Here is a 20,576-nt window from a genome sequence, read left to right as displayed (position 1 = left end):
AGGAAAATAAAATGATACAATAAAATCTGACAAAACAGCAAAGTTACTTTCAACGCTTTTTTTTTAATTAGGAAGTTTTATTTCTGTATTTTTTCTTATTTTATTTCAAACATGTTCTTCGCTGCAACAATAACAGAAAAAAATAATCACTTCATATATTATTAATATGATATAAGTTTCATGTATTTTATAGGATATATGTGTTAAACTGATTATTGAGATAAGTTAGTAATTAAATCTTTAAACTGAGGATTAAACTGCAACTCAGACTCTAAAACCTTCCATTGGCTGAAAGATTTACCTCCAAACAGCAGTAATTAAAAATACAAACATATTGACGTTCGGACACGCAGAATCAGACGAAATGAGGAAAAAGATCCTGCTGTTGAATCAAAACCTAAACCCGTTCAGAATGAATCCGCCTTAATGGCGCCTTGGAGAGCGTCTATCGTGTCCATCTTTCTCACTAAAGGAAGTCACGAATGGGGGGGTGGTATAAGCATCATGGGAATATTCCCAGCGGGTCCAGACATTAGCCTTGTTAGTGAACAGATCTGAGGACTGGATCTGGCCACAGATGCACCAGACCTAAAAAAAAAACCTTAAAAAAATGCAAGATGGTGTTTTCTTTATAACATGGCGGACCCCAGCCTGCTGAGCATCACTGTCCTTTCAGCCTCTGCCTCAGTAGCTGATTCTTTAAAAGGCAGCTGCTGCTGCTTCCTGCTCCCTCAGCAGAGCTTCAGGTCTCTGTGAAGCTTCAGGTGTCCAGCCTCATGCCTCAGCTCATACAGCATCAGTCCCGGGACTGGTTATCCTCCCGCAGCAGTGAGCTTCTTTATTTTTGATTTATGCCCAATATTAAAGCGCGGTCTGCGCTGTTATTCCACACCACAAAGCAAGAGGGACAATCACAAACTCGCTGTGGGTGTAGATACGGCCGAGGTGGTGAGGAAGTGGAAAAACCCAAGGGGCAAGTTTGTGCGAAAACGGAGGAAGATGAGGGTGAAAAAAAACTGGTCTCCCCAGTCAATCAGCCGAATGGCGGCCCACTTCTCTGCAACTCCCAGCAAAATCCCCTCCAACTTCCAGCCACTGAAGTGACCCCCCCCTCTCGCTTGTTTTTTTACTCTGACTCCACCCTTTCACTAAATTACAGGGTCTGACCAGTAGATGGCGCTTCTCTTAAGATCTTAATGTCCATAAACCATGGCAGAATATTTTAGAAGAGCTGTTTAGTCTCATTCAAAGCTGATTCTTTTATTACAGCTAAAACGTGCAACACGGTAAAAACCATGAAGAGGGACTGGGACATGCACAGTGGCAGTACGCAGGCTTTTAGCTAAAGTAGCAGCCATTCAAAATGGCCCTTCCCAGTCAAAAGCCAGCTCAATGGCAGAAAAATCCACTCCAACTTCCAGCACTGACTCCACCCTTTCACTCAATTACAGGGTCTGACCAGTAGATGGCGCTTCTCTTAAGATCTTAATGTCCATAAATCATGGCAGAAGATTTTAGTACAAATATTGATGTTTAAAAAGGAAATGTATGGGAACAGCCAAGGACCATCCATTTATGATCCTTCAGTAGGTCTTCAGTAGCCTGATAATCCCAAACAACACATTTAAAAAATATAAAAAAGGCTTCTTAGGGACACTCATTACCTAAAGGAGTGAGATTTCTATCACTTAACATCCCATAGTAACTGCATTAAATCACATTCTTTTAATTTGCAATGGAAAAAATGAAAGAAGAAAAATATCCAAAATAAAATATTTCAACCATTTTATGAGTGTTTTATCATCCCTAACTTTAATTGAATTTTTAGACTGTAAATCTACGATTGAGTATTAGGACCTGGCTATGGATTTTTTTCTTCTATTTTGGAAATAAGGTCATAACATTACGAGAATAAAGTCGCAACGAGAACAGTCAAAAAATTTACAAGACTTTAGTCATAATATTACGAGAATAAAGTTGTAATATTATAAGAATAAAGTCGTAGTATTACGAGAATAAAGTCGTAACATTACGAGAATAAACTCGTAGCATTACGAGAATAAACTCGTAGAATTACGAGAACAAAGTCGTAACATTACGAGAACAAAGTCGTAACATTACGAGAATAAAGTCGTAACATTACGAGAATAAAGTCGTAACATTACGAGAACAAAGTCGTAACATTACGAGAATAAAGTCGTAGCATTACGAGAATAAAGTCGTAACATTACGAGAACAAAGTCGTAACATTACGAGAATAAAGTTGTAGCATTACGAGAATAAAGTCGTAACATTACGAGAATAAAGTCGTAACATTACGAGAATAAAGTTGTAGCATTACGAGAATAAAGTCGTACCATTACGAGAATAAAGTCGTAACATTACGAGAATAAAGTTGTAGCATTACGAGAATAAAGTCGTAACATTACGAGAATAAAGTTGTAGCATTACGAGAATAAAGTCGTAGCATTACGAGAATAAAGTCGTAACATTACGAGACTAAAGTCGTATCATTACGAGAATAAAGTTGTAACATTACGAGAATAAAGTCGTAACATTACGAGAACAAAGTCGTAACATTACGAGAATAAAGTCGTAGCATTACGAGAATAAAGTCGTAACATTACGAGAATAAAGTCGTAGCATTACGAGAATAAAGTCGTAACCTTACGAGAATAAAGTCGTAGCATTACCGTAACAACCCGTTTCAGAAAGAACGCTCCACCAATCAGCAACCTGAGTCCACTTTGACATTCTGCCCAATTAAATGCTGGTGCTAAAAGATTTCCTTATTTGTCAAACCAGAGCCAAAGTATAACTTCACATGATGCTCCACATTCCTCATTTTAGGGAAGAAAGTGCTTCTTGTAGGAGTTGTCATAAAATACAACTTGTTTCTTGTAATTTTAGGACTTTTATTATCTTAATAATACGACTTTATTTTCGTAAAGTTACGACTTTATTCTCGAAATAGAAGAAAAAAAATCTCATACTAGTACTGTAATACTCCGTTGTAGTAAATCAAAATTGTTATCATGACTAGAAATATAAGGCAACCATATGATAAATACACTAATAATACTAGTTTGGCTTTGATATGTTGATACTCCAAATATAAAAAAGCTGTTTAATGTAAATCAGTAACCAAAACTGTAGACACTTCCTTTTAAAATTTTATGTTCAGGTTTTATTTTTAGAGAGCTGCTCCTCCACCGACAGCAGAAGTGAGTCACAGCTGTACTTTCACAGCAGAGGTGAACCAAGGGACGACAGGGATGAGTTTGGTCTGTCAGCGAGGATGATGAAACCTTTTCCTTCTTCTAGGCGGCTGACCGCAGTTTCTGAGAATAGAGTTGAACCAAAACAGAAATCCCCTCCCCGTCCTCCGTCTCCATTACTGAGGTCCATTCCACGGCTCCTGCGAATTGCTGCCTAGCAACCAAATAAACAGCGTTCTGCAGGAGCTCCACACACACACCCAGAGCAACAGACACCCCGGTTTGACTCTGGGCTGGGCCGGGACCTTTTAACGCTCCGTTAGAGCGACCGCTTTGGAAGCTGAGGCATTCGCTTCCATTCCTCAACTCCTCGCTGACCGCTCCAACAACACACACACTGAAAAACACGTAGTCTGAGGGCTGATTGGGAAAAGTGGAAGAGAAACTAAGACCAGATGCCTTCAGATCTGTTCTCAGAGGATCCGTCTGGTGGGAACATGGAGACTTGGTTGTGTTGAGTGTGAGCAGATGTGGCGATTATCACCAAACAGAATCTACATTTGTAGAACGACTTAGGCCTGCATGCCACAGCTGAAACCCTTTCTACCCTTTCAGGGTAGGCTGAGGTCTCGAATTAGCTCCTAGAGCAGGGGTCACCAATTAAAAATGACCAGGGTCCAAATAAAGAAAACCAACCTGTAAAGGTCCGGAGAAATTTTTTTATTACAAACTGTTCATTTAAACAGATTTTAACACTTTTTTAAACATTTTAAAATCTAAAGTGTTTTTCTTAAGTAGAGAAAAACAATCTTTCAGTTTGGTTTATAGACAATTTCCTGATTAACTTATTTAATAAAAAACCTGAACTGACCGTTTGTTTTAATTCTTTCTTTTTTCTGTCTTAATGTTCGCAGTGGGCTTTATGCTGCCCTGCAAGGCTTTAAACCTGGTTTGAATGGAGACTAAGCCATTCTAAAGCACATATCAAGGTGCTCATTTTGAGCCTGGATCCATATTTATTTTTGATTCTGTTCATGGTGGAGAATCCTGCTTCACAGCAGCAGGTTGAACCAAACATCCTCTAAATGTTCAGGGTCATATTTGAGCACCATTTCACTTTTCTTTCATCAGTTCACCACAGTTCTTCCAGCAGTCCACACTTTCTCTGCTCTCTTTTTCTCATCATCTTCTCCTTCTTTCCCATCGCCCAGCTTGCCACAGGTTTGCCTGCTGTGTCTAAAAGTAGCAGCAGCAGCAACCCAGACTGATGCAGCTCATTGGATCATTTGGATCGGTTGTAGCCTGGTGACGGATGCTCTGGTGGGCTTTACCGTATTTACAGGAGAAGCGGAGCAAGTGAAATTAGACACTGCCATCAAACAACATGTGGTAATTTATAAATGTTTTAAATCAGGTTGGGTCTGGACCCAGAGAGCCGTCCACTAATCAAAGCCACAGGTTCCTTTGCTTTCCATTTAGAAAGCTGTGGCACAGTTATTTACACGTTCATAACCTTGCACTTATGTAAATTAAGCTTTAATGATTTCAAAGGTATCAATAAAAACCCAAGTTATTAAAACTACAACACTGCAAAAAATAAAATAAAAACAATCTGAAAATAATTCAAATGTTCCTAATATGAATGAATTTACCCCTAGTTAGAGCAGGTAAATAAGACGATCTTCCAAAAAAAGGATAAAGATATACTTGATACAAAATAATGGAGTTTTTACTTAAATAAAATCTAATTCATCTTATTTCTTTAGTACATTGTATTGCTTTCCTTCTCAACTTAAAGGAAATTTACTAATTTTAAGAAAAATAGAGATACTTAAATTTCTTTCTTTTTTTAAATCATGAATCAGTTAAGAGAGCTTAATTATTTCCTCTTTGTCAATGAGAAGTTGACCTACACCACTTTTCAGATAACCAGAACTAAACATGAAGCTTGATTATCAATAACTGGCATTAGAAGCCGAATGATCCCAAAATAGTCTAAAGAATCCAAGTTTAGAAGCCTGCCTTACCGTCTCACTACACCTAAACAGAAGAATATTTCACCTAAACCCGTCGGCTCATTCTGACATGTAAACACAGCGTCTTGTTGGGAACCATTCTGCTTCCTATAGCTGCAGCCTGCAGCTAAAAGTAATCTGCATGAGAGGAAATATAAAGTTTATCTAAAAATTAAGGCTACCTATTGATATTAAGGCTGGGCAATTCATTTTATTTTCAATTCAAATCAATTGAATATAGTGAAAAATAGTGGAAAAGTTAACTGTTTTGAGAGTTTTAAAATCCTGATACTCATCTATGATATATTTGTATGAATTATCTGAAGTTTAAACCGTTATGCTGGTGAAGATTCTGAGTTTCCAGGTTATAGTCTTTCCAAAAAAGTTCAAAAACAATCCAATGGACTTTGTTTCACTTCCCATCTAAGAAGCTTTTTCAATTCAAAATGTCAGAAATAGTGGGGAGTTCAAGGCTTTACAGAGTGGACCAATAAACAAAGCCTTGTTTTGGCTTAGAAAACATGCAAAGTGATCAAATGGGTCCGCCATTTTGGAATGGTGGTCGTTTGGGTTCTTTGTTGCCTGCAATGCCCCCTACCTCTCCATGTCTCTACAGAAGAATTGGCCAACAAAAGCCACAAACAACATTTAGTGACTGTTAGTAGCCTCAAAGATTAACACTTTACCTTCTGCCAACTTTTAATGAATACAGTATTTTCTGTTTACATGCTGCAAAGTATTTTGTTCTTACCAAGATAAAACAAAAAAAAAGGTGTTGGATTATTTATCTTGCTTTAAGACATAATTTCTAATATTAAGTGAAAAACATGATTGTTTCTAGAATTGTAAATCTGCATTTGCAGATATTTTGTCTTGTTCTGAATTGTTTTACAAGGTGGTAGAGGTGGATTTACCATCAGGCAATAGTAGGTAGTTGCCTAGGACCCCGAGTTCCTGGGGGACTAATAGGACTATTCCTTATTTGTGCGAATTAATTATGTTTTTGATAAAAATCTTTTCGCTAAAATGCCATCAGAACGCTTATAATATTAAGTGTGTCTCAGGCCCCCCCCAGTGTCCACCATATTGGATCAGTCTATTTGCTGCACATGTTCAGAAAGGTCCAAACAGACAGCAGATAACTATTTGAAAACAAAGGGTGCAAAGAGCAGTGTTGCCAACTTTTGTTGCTATATTTGGCAACTTTTCAGACCCCCTGGCACCCAGTGGCAAGTCTAGTGACTTTTTTCTCCTACTGGAGACTTTGGTGACAACATCTAAAAGCAGCGAACTCTGCTCTCCAGAGCAAGTAGATTGGTAACCCCGCCTCCTGCTCTCCTCTATCTCGTCTGCTGTCATGATTCATGCAGCTATTATTTCATCCGAATGAAAAATGGAGAACAGATAAGCAGATCATGGCTAGTCTACAGTGAAAAGAAGGACTGGCTTATTTACTCGCCTTTTTGGAAACACAGGAAGGAGCAATCAGCTAAGTGAGGTTAATGACTGGAAAAAAATCTTTTAATCATTTTGAGACAGCATGAAAAGTCAGCTGAGTACAAAACATAGAGAGGAAAACAACAAGAAAAGGGACAAATAATGGATGTCTATTTTATTAAAATTTCTGTATCTGTATAATGTTTATGTTTTATGTGCTTTCTTCCCAATTCAGAGGGCCCCCTGGCTGTCTTTGCCTAGGGCCTCAGATTTCCTAAATCTGGCCCTGGTAGTTGGTTAAAGCCGTTACGTCTACTCAGAACCAAAAAGCTTTCCCACCATTTAAATTCACATTTGAAAATACAATACTGTGAAGACTCTAACACTAAAAAATAATCTAATGTCTTCTCAGCACTCAGACAAATGGTGGTTCTTTCCCTCTCACCAACTAATGGAGCAAAGTCTGTGTTGTGTTGTTTTGTTTTAGTCTTCCTGCATTTGAACATTCTGCACACATTCCCCAGAGCAGACACAGGCGAACTGCAGGGTCGACCCGTAGCCTCTACTTCCTCGGCCACGCCTTATGCCATGCAGAGAAATGTTGTTTAACATCGGACAACAGATTAAGGATGTGGTCTGGACGTGGCATGTCCAACAATATCTGATTACTTAACCTTTTAAAGCCTGGACTGTGAAATATTTGAAAGAAAAATTCTATTTTTATAAATTAGAGTTGACACTTCATTTTCTGAAAAATGAAATAGAAAAAAAATTTTAAACGAGTGAAATTAGAGCATTTATGTGAATCAATTTTGATACATTAAGCATTTCTGTATAATCCTTTACACATTTTCTGTGCACAGCATTGTGTGATTGTGTAAGTCAGGGTTTTTTTTAAGAAGAAAAATGTCAAACTGATGGTGCAGAAGTCTCGAAAACTCAAGTATTAAATACTTGGTTTTAAAGTCGTAGGGAAGTCAAATTTAAATGTCAAATCATTCTGGCTTAAACATGTATATATGTGTACTCTTTATGAGACTATATTGTCCCAAAACTTAGAAAATTTCTATTTAAAAAAAAATTCTGTCTTAAAATCTGTGTTGTTTTTTTTTCGTTATCTTCTGCAGGCCAGTTAGTTTTACATCAGCCTGAACACCTAAATTCGGCCAATCATATATCAACGGTCATATGTCAATCAATTTTTTCAGTCATAGCATCTTGATTCATATGGACGTCTGTGTCTTCAGCAGGCGTAGAGCTAACAGAACTGGCAGCGTTGCGAGGCAAGGGCTCAAACATGTACGGCTGTAAGCCTTCTACACCAAACCGAACTTCTGCCGCCCTGGTGTCCTCTTCCGCAACATCTTCATCCCGTTCTCCTCCTCTAAATAAAAAAATGGATGACGGGGGAGACTCATCCATGACCTCCGACACTAAACTCTCCTCCTCTTGCATGTTTCCTCTGTCCATAGCGTTCTTTGACAGTGTCGTTTCTAAGTCACCATTTTAGTGCTGCTTGGTCCCAATGGAATTTCTCTTTGGGAACCTACTAGCACTAAGTTGCTAACTGGTTAGCAAGACGCTTCCGATGAATCGGCCACAACCAAACTTGATTGCAAACCTTCCGCCAAAACCAATCCCGCCCTCTTGATAAACGACCAATCACATTCACTTTATTCACTCATATAAAGTCGTGCACCACTTGGGAGAATTCGGAAATGCGACGGTTGGAACAACCACTTCCCTACGACTTTAAATGGTTAAAGCAATATCATAGGTGTCCCGGCAGAAAATGGGATTCTTTTTTCTAATGAGAAAAACAAGAAGGAAGCTGGAAATAAGGTACAATAAAAAAAAACTTTCTATAACTGTGCAAAGCACAGCTCATAGTTGAACCCCCAGCAGATCTATTTCTGCCAGCTGCAGAAGTGGGATCTAGAATGTGGAGCACGCTGGGGGGGGCTGGGGTCCTGTTTGCTGTTCCTGTAAGTCTCCTACAAGACCACACAATTCCTCACCACACCACGCATCTAAAAACACTTTCCTCACATCACTTTTCAATCATATTAGAGTGGAAACGTTTTCACATTACCTTCCTGCATCAGAAACATTACTCTTTTTTTATTACTTGATTAAAAAAAAGTGAAAGTGAATTCAGCAAGCTCTTATTTATCTTTAGTTTATTCTCTCTAAATCATCCACCCATTAAACCGAGGGGATGTTATCTGATAAACTGTAGCTGTGATTTGCCTTCAGGTTGAACTAAATACGGCAGACGGGGGGGCCCCCCCGCCATCTGTTGAAAGACTCAGACGTCTTCCTGTAGTCGCTCAGAGTTCTTTGTTACTTGGGTCCATCATGTCTGGGAAACATGAGGGTTAGAAGTGAATCATGCTCTAAATATGTTGGTTAATGTGTGAGGCATCACTGGGTTATGGGCTTCCCGTAAAATAAGACATGTTAGTATCCGCCATGTTGGAGCTTTTCATTAATCTTTAAGCTTATCAAGCAGCAAACAGGTGGCCCATTGACCTCAGTCCTCACATACCAGTAACCTGCAATCACTTTAATAAATGAAAGAGAAAGTAGAGCTGTGGGGGTTTCCCTGGTGACATGGAGCATGCAATGCCACCTTCTGCTGTGCACTGCTTGTCAGCATAAAAAAGGCTGATAGATTTTCTTATAATTACAGAAAATAATAATATATAATAAAATATAACTACAAAAAAAGTATAATTCTTTATAAAATCTTCAGTTATGTCCTGGATTCTCAGGTGGCAAAAGAAACTATGTCACTTTTTTATTTTAAACTGGTCTTAATATTATGATGAGGTGTATAAGCAAAAGAATAGATTCTGACAAATATCACAATATTTGATTAGATAATATTCATATAGATTCAAAATACCAATAATGTGATATTTCACTAAACGATATTTGTATCGCTTCAAAACAGCAATATCCTGATGTTTCATTGGAGGGTATTTGAATCAATTCTAATAGAGTTATATTTCACTAGACATTATTTATATCGATTCAATACACCAATAACATGATTAGGGGTGTGGGAAAAAATCTATTTGGCGATATATCGTGATTTTCGGCTGCCCAATATAATATCGATCTTTCATTTCAGCGCTAAGGAGCCCTGTTGCTGTGCGACGCAGCAACATTTCTGTAGTTGAGTCATAGTAGAAGACTGACTCAAACCACAAACAAAATGGATTCAAATGAAGATATTCAGAACTTGCGTTTTATCTATACATTCCATTTTGATAGCTGCGTAAAATATCGTTATATAGTGATATTAAAATATCGTGATAATATCGCATCGTGACCCAAGTATTGTGACACGTATTGCTTTACAACACACATGCCGATACTCACCCCTATTCGTGATATTACATTAGACGATATTAGTACCAAATAAAATCCAGCTGAATGGATCTTAAATATATATTTTAAGACAAAAATCCATTCCATCGTCTCTAATTTATATAACTGACACTAGTTGGCAGCGCTCCACCTAAGAGCTGCTTTCTGTGCTTCTGCACCAGCTGCAGCAGAGCTAAAACAAGACCTGCCAAGCTTTTTTAGATTATTACAGAAATCCCAATATATCGTCCTTGTTATCATATCTGGCTAAATTGTATTGTGATACATGTATTATCATGATATATATATCGTATCGCTGACATTCTTGCAAATTCACACCCTTGATTATGATATCTTTAAATTAGGGCTGGGAATTGATTCAACTTTTATCATTTTATGTATTTATTCAATTGGTTTACAAATTTCTTTTTTAGATCAGGTTTTAGTAATTGCATTTTTTAGCTCCCAATTTACAGATCGCATTCTCTTTACTTCAGGCCAAATACAAAAGCCCGCTCTAGATGAACACATTGACAAATAAAGAGAAACATATCTGGGAAAAGCAGTCAGAAAAGAATGCAAATCGTAAAAAAACTATAAAAAAAAAAAAAAACAGAAATTTGACGGATAAAATTTGAAAATATAAAATCTGCATAAATGTGATTTAAAAGAGGAAATAATAATAACATGTAATATAAACTTACGTTGAAAAGCTTTTTTTTTAAGTGTTATTTCTGGATTGCCTTTTTTTCTCAAATTGACATTTATAAAACATTTTTGCAACAATAATGGAACAACTTTAACTCCATATCTTAATTTTGCTATTACTCTTTTTTGGGTTTCTTGGTCTCATGTTTGTTTAGTGGGACTTTTTAGGTGCTTTTTGAGTTTGATGTGAAATCATTTATTAGCATCCCTGATGTCAGCATGTCTATTTTTTGAATGGGACAGAGCAGGGACCTCAGCGTGGGGCACTAGAGACCGTCAAAGACGAAGGAAGTGTTGAGGGCAGTAACAGAAGCTTCTATCAGCCCTTCAAAGAAGTTCCATTGATGATGATGATGATGATGATGCCTTGTAGAGGGCCTAGATAGAATTAGCAGCACTCAGTCCAATTTGACCCAAGTGCTGGTAATGCTGTCCATTCCTGTTTGTCTGGTGAAAAATGGAAAACACATTGAAAGTAGCTTACATCTGCCTTTGAGGGAAAATGATTTTCAGCGCCTATAATAGGTCCATAATGTAAAAGTCATCAAAACTTGATTAGTACAAAAGTGCAAACTAAGCTTGATTGTTTCTTTTTCTTCTACTGAAAAAGACGGCCACATAAATCAAAGTGTTTTTTCTCATAAATAATCGAGTGTGAACGTAGTGATTTATTTTCTCTTTGCACAAAGGCGCTGGACTGAATGAAAATGAAAACTTAATTGAGCTCAAAACGTCCAAACAGGATTCCCCATGTTTTTTTTTAGTCGTTCTACAATAGGAGAGGATGACTAAAGGTTTCCCCTCTGGAACGTGGGTCTCCACCCATCCCTCCCCTTCTTTCCAGGCACATGGTCTCATTGCATATCTCAAGTGTAGAATAAGAGCCCGGTTACTCTGAAGTACCGAGCCAAAAACAGCGGTGAACCACTTCCTACATGTGAGTCAGTATTTGGCATTTCTTGTGAAACAGTAGCAACTAAAAGCTGCCACAACAAACACCCATCTCCACCTAAAATATCAGCTTTCACTGGAGAAGTGTAAATGTTACGGCTTCAGTTATCTAACAGGAAACAGAATGTGTTTTATAATATCAGCTTCTCAATGATTAAATCTATTTCCTGTGGAGTTCCCCAAGGCAGCTGCTTTGGGCCCATTTTGTTTTCATTTTTATTTAAAGGAAAAGTCCGGTCAGCAAGGAAGAGATGATTCAATGGATGATTATCTATGCCTAAAACTAATATGTTTGCTGTGATTTAATGAATTTTGAGTTAATCAGTAAAAAAATAAAAACAATAATTTTCGGCGATGACCGAGTCTGGGAGCGGCCATTTTTGCCCAAATATAGTAACACCTCACTCCTGACATCTTCCGGCGCTGACGTCACGGTGCGGTAAGCCTTTCAGAAGTTCGTATTCTGAATGTGACCAGACTTTTCCTTTAATTATTTCCCTTTATATTTGAAAAAAGAAACAGCTGTGATGTATGCAGATGATTCTATAGTGTACGTATCTGACTTTAACCATGGAGAACTCATTAACGCCTACTTCAGGAACTGCAGGCTGTAACTGAATGGGAGAAAAACAGCAAACTCAACGTAAAGTAAAATTAACTTGATTGGATCAAATGTACCCATGGGTTTAAAGTTAACTCGACAAACTGGTAAGCTGAATGAAAGGAAGCCTGGCAGTCATAAAACGCTGCTTATCACTTCTAACCAATATTATCATCAAACTATTGATCATATCTCCTTATTCTTCACCTTTGTGCTCCAGGGCTTCAGCTGTTGACAGAAATAACTACTTGTTTATAATAAGGAAGCTCGGTTTGACCTTAAATAGGTTTTTAGAACAAAAGTCAAAGTGATGCGTGACAGATTATGTTGGCTGAAGGAGGCATATATCTTCCCATGCAAGTCAATTCTTTAGCCTTGATATAAACATTGTTAAAGAAAAAAGGGTAGAAAATGAACACAAATATAAATCTACTTCATATTATTTATGAAAAAATAAGGAGCAAAAAAAAAGAAATAACAGTTCCAGGTAAATTGTGCTGGAATGGATCTCCGATATCAAATGATCGATACCTGATCCAGCTAATTAGTCCATATTGGAGCAGTTATCGGATCGGTGCATCTCTACAGTTTACTGATAAATATATTAAAGCAGGATCAAAATAATCAGTTTATAATGACATTAAAAAGGTTTTAAAAAAACATTTACTGTCTTGGGATTTGTTCTGTTTTCACTCAAGAGTTTTTTTTTTTATGCACAACAGATTCAAGGTCCGCTTTATTTATTGTTTTATGTTGTTTTTTTTTTTTTATGGGCGACATTTTATTGTCATCGTTAAAGTTTCTTTAGAAATGCAGGTTTATTGGTCTTTGGAAGGCTGTACCTGCAGTATACAGTCACTATCCTGCATTAAAAATAAAACATTAAGCAGTGGTGGTCAGGGCCTTCTCTGCTGGCCTAAAATCAATCAGAAACAATAACCGATAACCTAAAATGTAATTTTCTTCTATCCAACTGTATTAATTTATTCCAAACAATCCATTCTTTTAATTTTGTGGCGTTTCTCTTGGTTAATATATTTTTTGTCCAATCAGATTTCAGCCTCTGTGTCGCTATGTCAATCTAATGTGGGCAGGAGCATCTGAAAGTACTTTAAATATGAATTTATTAAATACTGTTCGATAAATTATAAGTGTTTTTAATTAAGAGTAATTTTCATTTGAATTCTTCCAAATTTTGGCTACATATTACACGTTTTTTTTTTTTTTTTTTCCACTTTTACCAGATGTATTCCATGCACGTGGGCATTGTCAGTTTCACTATAGCTCTGGTGAATTTCAATGGTGAAGTCCTCTGGAAATCTTCACTAATTGTTGTTGATTGCAGATGTATCTAGTAGTTCCCATTGATTTTGCTTGTAAAGCGGGGAGAATGGCGCTAGGCTTACCGCACCATGACGCCACTGCATTAACTGCGACACACACAAGCAGACGACCTGGTTTCTGAGTATAAACCAGGGTCTAAATAGTTACTCCATTTATCATTAATCATAACCTTTTTCTGTTGTTGTCATGGCAAAGCCTCCTGCAGCCTGTAACAGACTTAATAAACAACAACCACTTGTGTTTACCACAGTTTGTCCATCAGGTGTCCCGCTTGTAGACCGGGCAACTGAAAACAATTTGGAGTAAAAACTTCAGGAAGTTGAAAAAAAAAAGGGGGGAAAAAAAGCAGCTCAGAAAGTTAAACCGCAGAAAGGCAAGAAAGCGGCGAAGATGTAGCTCCATCACATGTTTCCATGATTCATTTACTGAGCACAAGGCTTTGACTCACCAAGTGGAAACACCCTCCCCCCCCCCTTTCCCCACCAGCACACACCCACACAGACATGTTGTGTTATGCTATCTTTATGAGGATCTTTGTTGACTTACATTCATCTCTATGGCCTAATTCAAACTGAAACTAAACAATGCGAAAACAATCTATAAACAAGTCACAATTTCTTAAATTAAGTGTATTTACTCTTAATTTGAGTAGATAAATAAGGTGATCTGCCAATGGAATGAGTATTTTTACTGTTAAAATAAGATAATTAGATCAAATGCACTTGAAATAAGACAATCCAATTGTTTTTTTTTCTAATTTTAAGTGTACATTGTCCTGTTCCATTGGCAAAATGTCTCTTTTGCCTCCTTAATCTGAGAACAAACGCTATAATTTTAAGAAAAAATGACTTATCTAGATATCAGTTTTTTCCCAGTGAAGTGAAGCAAATCTGGACTAATTACAGTAGGCAGTGTGCCAAGTGAAAATATCATTTTGGCACAATGCCAAAAGAGCAAAAATGCATTTTTCCATTCATAAAAGGGAATCTAGTCAGAAAAATCTGCTGATTAACATTATTGGAGACCTTCTGCATAAGACAAAGCCTTTCCACTGCAAAAACAATCTAGAAATTAGTTAAAAAATCTTTAATTAAGTGTATTTCCCCTTAATTTAAGTAGGCAAATAAGATGATTTGCCAACGGAATGAGTATTTTTACTCTTAAAATAAGATAATTAGATTATATGCACTTGAAATAAGGCAATATAATTGTTTTTTCTTATTTTAGATGTACATTTTCTTGTTCCATTGGCAAAATGTCTCACTTACCTCCTCAATTGAAGTACAAAAGTACTTTAAGAAAAAAAAAAAATCTATTTACCGATTTAACCCCCCCTCCCATGGGGCCACTAATCTGGTCCCCATTTGGCAAATGCTGAGAAAATGTCCCCACAAGGTACTAAAAGCAGAGCAGGCGCTCTCACACATGTTGGGCGGAGGATAAAATCTAAACAAATCTTTTCTCCAGAACCAGCAGGACCTGAAACCTTTAAAAGCAGCAGATTTTAAACACAACCAGCGAGATGTTTGTTTAACTTATAGCGGTGGGTTGGTGACGGCAGCTCTGCAGAAATATATTTACTGAAGCCCCCCACCCCCCCACTACTAATTAAAGAAATAAAAAATCCTCCTGGCTTCTGCTTTAACCAGCAAGCGACTTTAAAAAGCCTGTCTATTCTGCTTTATCCCCACTGACCTAAAAAAAAAAAAAATAGGGCTAAAATAATCCGAGTGAATGTTGAGACGTGGAGGGACGTGACGTGACGTGGGGTCCAGAAGCAGCTTTTATTTCTAAACAGACAGAGAGAGGCAGGCCCTGCATGGCAGCAGCAGCAGCGGCGGGTTACTCACCCAGAATAAGAAATTCAGCAGAAACAGAACATATTTGATGACTTTGGTGCAGCCGTCGACTCCCATGGTGGTCGGATAATACGAGCAGTGCGCAGCGCAGCTGTTTATTAGAGGGAATACGGTCCGAATAACGGGATGAAGCTAGACTGTAGAAAACAGACCCGACTGGAGGGAGGAGGGAGGGAGACAGAGGGAGGCGACACCCTGCTCCTCCTCTTCCTCCTCCTCCTCCTCCTCCTCCTCTCTTTGTAATCTGATTATTGGCTGGGACAGAAAGGAGTGGCCTTTAGCAGCAATGGACTCTGAAATGAAGACAGTGAATCAAATGGAGTTTATTATGTGGGGTTCCAAAGGAGCCAACATCCTTTAGTACATAACTAAACATAAGATTTTAGGAAGGAGTATTAGACATATTACATTTATTTATTTTTTTTGTTCTATTTCGAGAACAAAGTTGTAAAATTAAGAGAATACAGTCATAAAATTACAAGAATAAAGTCGTAACATTTGAGAATAAAGTCATGAAATTACTAGAATAAAGTCGTAAAATTATGAGAATAAAGTCGCAACATTTTAAGAAAAAAGTAATGAAATCATGAGAATTAAGTTGTAAAATTATGAGAATAACGTCATAAAATTACAAGAATAAAGTCGTAACATTTTGAGAATAAAGTCGTGAAATTACGAGAATTAAGTTCAATCTGAAAAACTCACACAGAGAGAAAAGATAATTAGAAGAATTTATTGATAGAAAGTATAGTCTTTGGCGCTCAGACCTCGGCAGGAACATTCGTGCTGAATTATGCTTTAACATGCATGAGTAGATGAGTGAGAATAGGGATGTTCCCCCCCGGCCTGAAACTGGTGGTGGTTTGATCGGAGCTGGTTGACAAGGTGATCTGCTGAGCAGAATTGTGGGACTAGAAGACTGAGGGAGCTGATGCCAGGCTTCACTCAGAGACTCGGGAACTGTCCATGATGAGCAAGCATGAAGCGACAGTGGAGAGGAAAAACTCCCCCTTTGGGAAGAAACCTCTGGCAGAACCGGGCTCAACATGGTGGTCTTCTGCCGGACCAATGCGATGAGACAGGGGATGGTGACAACTGGGATTAATACTCTCTGGTGAGGTTGAGGTGAAGTCGTGTCATGGAGGACGATTCAGCTGCGATGGCGGGGAAGGGGATGGAGGTGGGTGAATTGTCGTCTGAATCGAAATCCGACATGCGATTGCAGGATAGCGGCTGGGGTGAGATTTGAGGGAGTTTATAAAGTGGAGGCAGGACGCTGATTGGCTTCATGGTGGAGTAGTTCGAAGCTGATTGCCTCGCTTCAGAGACGGATCAGCTTCTGATTGATGGAGGTAAGTCAGAGTTTCTTCAATTGAACTTCCGCTAGAGCTTCATTTCAATCTGAAAAACTCACACAGAGAGAAAAGATAATTAGAAGAATTTATTGATAGAAAGTATAGTCTTTGGCACTCAGACCTCGGCAGGAACATTCGTGCTGAATTATGCTTTAACATGCATGAGTAGATGAGTGAGAATAGGGATGTTCCCCCCAAAAACCGAGGTAGAGGCCGGAAGGTCCGTATGCTCGTGGGGCATACGCTAGGGACAGAATAAAGTGTGCGTAGTGAAATGCTGAGAAGGTTTGCGAACAACTTACCGTGCCAGGTTGTTGATGAGGATGGTGACCACGGTTGACGCTGAAACTTACTACTGATGATGACGACGACGACGACGACGACGACGACGAAAACTTACCCATGATGACGATGATGAATCCATGGTGACGATGATGATGATGACGATGAATCCATGGTGACGATGATGATGATGACGATGAACCCATGATGATGATGATGATGACGATGAACCCATGATGATGATGATGATGACGATGAACCCATGATGATGATGACGACGATGCTGATGATGACGACGATGCTGATGATGATGACGACGATGCTGATGATGATGACGACGATGCTGATGATGATGACGACGATGCTGATGATGACGACGATGCTGATGATGACGACGATGCTGATGATGACGACGATGCTGATGATGACGACGATGACGACGATGCTGATGATGATGACGATGAACCCATGATGCTGATGATGATGACGATGAACCCATGATGATGATGACGATGAACCCATGATGATGATGACGACGATGCTGATGATGACGACGATGCTGATGATGACGATGCTGATGATGACGATGCTGATGATGATGACGACGCTGATGATGATGACGACGATGCTGATGATGACGACGACGATGCTGATGATGATGACGATGAACCCATGATGATGATGACGATGAACCTATGATGATGATGACGATGAACCCATGATGATGATGACGATGAACCCATGATGATGATGACGATGAACCCATGATGATGATGACGATGAACCCATGATGATGATGATGATGAACCCATGATGATGATGACGACGATGCTGATGATGACGACGATGCTGATGATGACGATGCTGATGATGACGATGCTGATGATGACGATGCTGATGATGATGACGACGCTGATGATGATGACGACGCTGATGATGATGACGACGATGCTGATGATGACGACGACGATGCTGATGCTGATGATGATGACGATGAACCTATGATGATGATGACGATGAACCCATGATGATGATGACGATGAACCCATGATGATGATGACGATGAACCCATGATGATGATGACGACGATGCTGATGATGACGACGATGCTGATGATGATGACGATGAACCCATGCTGATGATGACGATGAACCCATGATGATGATGACGATGAACCCATGCTGATGATGACGATGAACCCATGATGATGATGATGATGAACCCATGATGATGAACCCACGATGATGAACCCATGATGATGATGATGATGATGATGGTGAACCCATGATGATGAACCCACGATGATGATGATGATGATGATGATCCCATGATGATGAACCCACGATGATGATGATGATGATGATGAACCCATGATGATGAACCCACGATGATGATGACGATGGTGAACCCATGATGATGATGATGAACCCATGATGATCCCATGATGATGATGATGATGGTGAACCCATGATGATGAACCCACGATGATGATGATGATGATCCCATGATGATGAACCCACGATGATGATGATGATTATGATGATGATGATGAACCCATGATGATGAACCCACGATGATGAACCCATGATGATGATGACGATGGTGAACCCATGATGATGATGATGAACCCATGATGATGAACTAATGATGATGAACCCATGATGATGATGACGAACCCATGATGATGATGATGATGAACCCATGATGATGATGATGATGATGATGAACCCATGATGATGATGAACCCATGATGATGATGAACCCATGATGATGATGAACCCATGATGATGAACCCATGATGATGATGGCAATGATGACGGTGACGATGATAATAATGATGATGATTCTTGCGGATGAGTTTGATAATGATCTTGCGGATGAGTTTGATAATGATCTTGCGTATGATTCTTGCGGATGATGACATATATGAACAAAGACATGACGAAATACAGACGCATGATGAGACGCAGACATGGTGCATATTGGTGCATTAGGGAATGCATCAAAATGGCGTAAAGAGCATGACGAGACGCAGACCAGACACGACGAGACACACAAAGGAAGGCATGTTGCTGCCTGACATAAAGGTGGCATTGTTGATGAATCTTGCGGATGAGTTTGATAATGATCTTGCGGATGACATAAAACATATCTTACGGATGATTCTTGCGGATGACATAAAACATATATCTTGCGGATGATTCTTGCGGATGACATAAAACATATATCTTGCGGATGATTCTTGCGGATGACATAAAACATATATCTTGCGGATGATGACATATATAAAAGACATGACGAAATACAGACGCATGACGAGACGCAGACATGGTGCATATTGGTGCATTAGGAAATGCATCAAAATGGCGTAAAGAGCATGACGAGACGCAGACCAGACACGACGAGACACACAAAGGAAGGCATGTTGCTGCCTGACATAAAGGTGGCATTGATGATGAATCTTGCGGATGAGTTTGATAATGATCTTGCGGATGACATAAAACATATCTTACGGATGATTCTTGCGGATGACATAAAACATATATCTTGCGGATGATTCTTGCGGATGACATAAAACATATATCTTGCGGATGATTTTTGCGGATGACATAAAACATATATCTTGCGGATGATGACATATATAAAAGACATGACGAAATACAGACGCATGACGAGACGCAGACATGGTGCATATTGGTGCATTAGGAAATGCATCAAAATGGCGTAAAGAGCATGACGAGACGCAGACCAGACATGACGAGACACACATGGGAAGGCATGTTGCTGCCTGACAAAGGTGAGATTGCACGTATAAGAGCCAGAATAAAGACAGCATGAGTATAGCAAGGAGATAGCACGAAGGCTGCAGAAAGCAAGAATAATGTAGATAACTGATGAGTAGGAGGAGGAGAAGACGAGCTAGGATGGACATGGTTAGGTCAGGTAATGATGAGAAATAGTTCGAACCACCACCAGTATTTGTGTTAGAGTTACCTAGAGGCAGAGAGAGTGCTGCGCTGCGAGAATTGATGAGAGTCTGGGCGGAAAATGAGGTATAGGCCGATGACCATCGGCCCAGTACTGAGGGAAGCCTCAGAAACCCCGTGAGTAGCTGACTACGTAGCTGCTCCAATCGGACGGATGCCCAGGATACCCCCTGGAGGGAAGCCGCATGATTCTAAAGTATCCTGAGGTGATGAAGAACCATCGAGTGACGTGGGGTAACCCTCGGGTGTAATGAAGTGCTTTAGAATGCCTGAACATGGTGCGCTAGATGATGAAATGTTAGTGACTGCTGCCGGGTGATGCTCTGGTGAGGGGCATGAGAAACGGGAGAAGCGACCTAATAATGCTTCTACTACTGCAATATATCGTGGTGGGCGGATATGCGTTTCTTCCCAAACGGCTATGGAACGGGGTAGCCTCCACGG

The 20,576-nt window shown here is 39.2% G+C and overlaps 1 protein-coding gene across 1 annotated transcript in view; it reads right to left on the bottom strand.

The window, feature by feature from the left end:
* Window positions 1-15,681, bottom strand: part of LOC119773719 (CD81 antigen-like) — a 37,253-nt gene extending 21,572 nt beyond the window's left edge. The window contains exon 1 of the mRNA XM_038270839.1: window positions 15,500-15,681. Within this exon, the coding sequence (XP_038126767.1) occupies window positions 15,500-15,565 (66 nt within the window). The 5' untranslated portion in view covers window positions 15,566-15,681. The remainder of the gene's footprint in view (window positions 1-15,499) is intronic.
* Between the last annotated feature and the right edge of the window lie 4,895 nt (window positions 15,682-20,576).

This window comes from Cyprinodon tularosa, unplaced genomic scaffold (assembly GCF_016077235.1).
Source record: "Cyprinodon tularosa strain WSP-4 unplaced genomic scaffold, ASM1607723v1 ctg78, whole genome shotgun sequence".
NCBI classification, from domain to species: domain Eukaryota; kingdom Metazoa; phylum Chordata; class Actinopteri; order Cyprinodontiformes; family Cyprinodontidae; genus Cyprinodon; species Cyprinodon tularosa.
The sequence above is the reverse complement of the archived record's forward strand: the minus strand, read 5'-3'. Positions and strand labels throughout refer to the sequence as shown.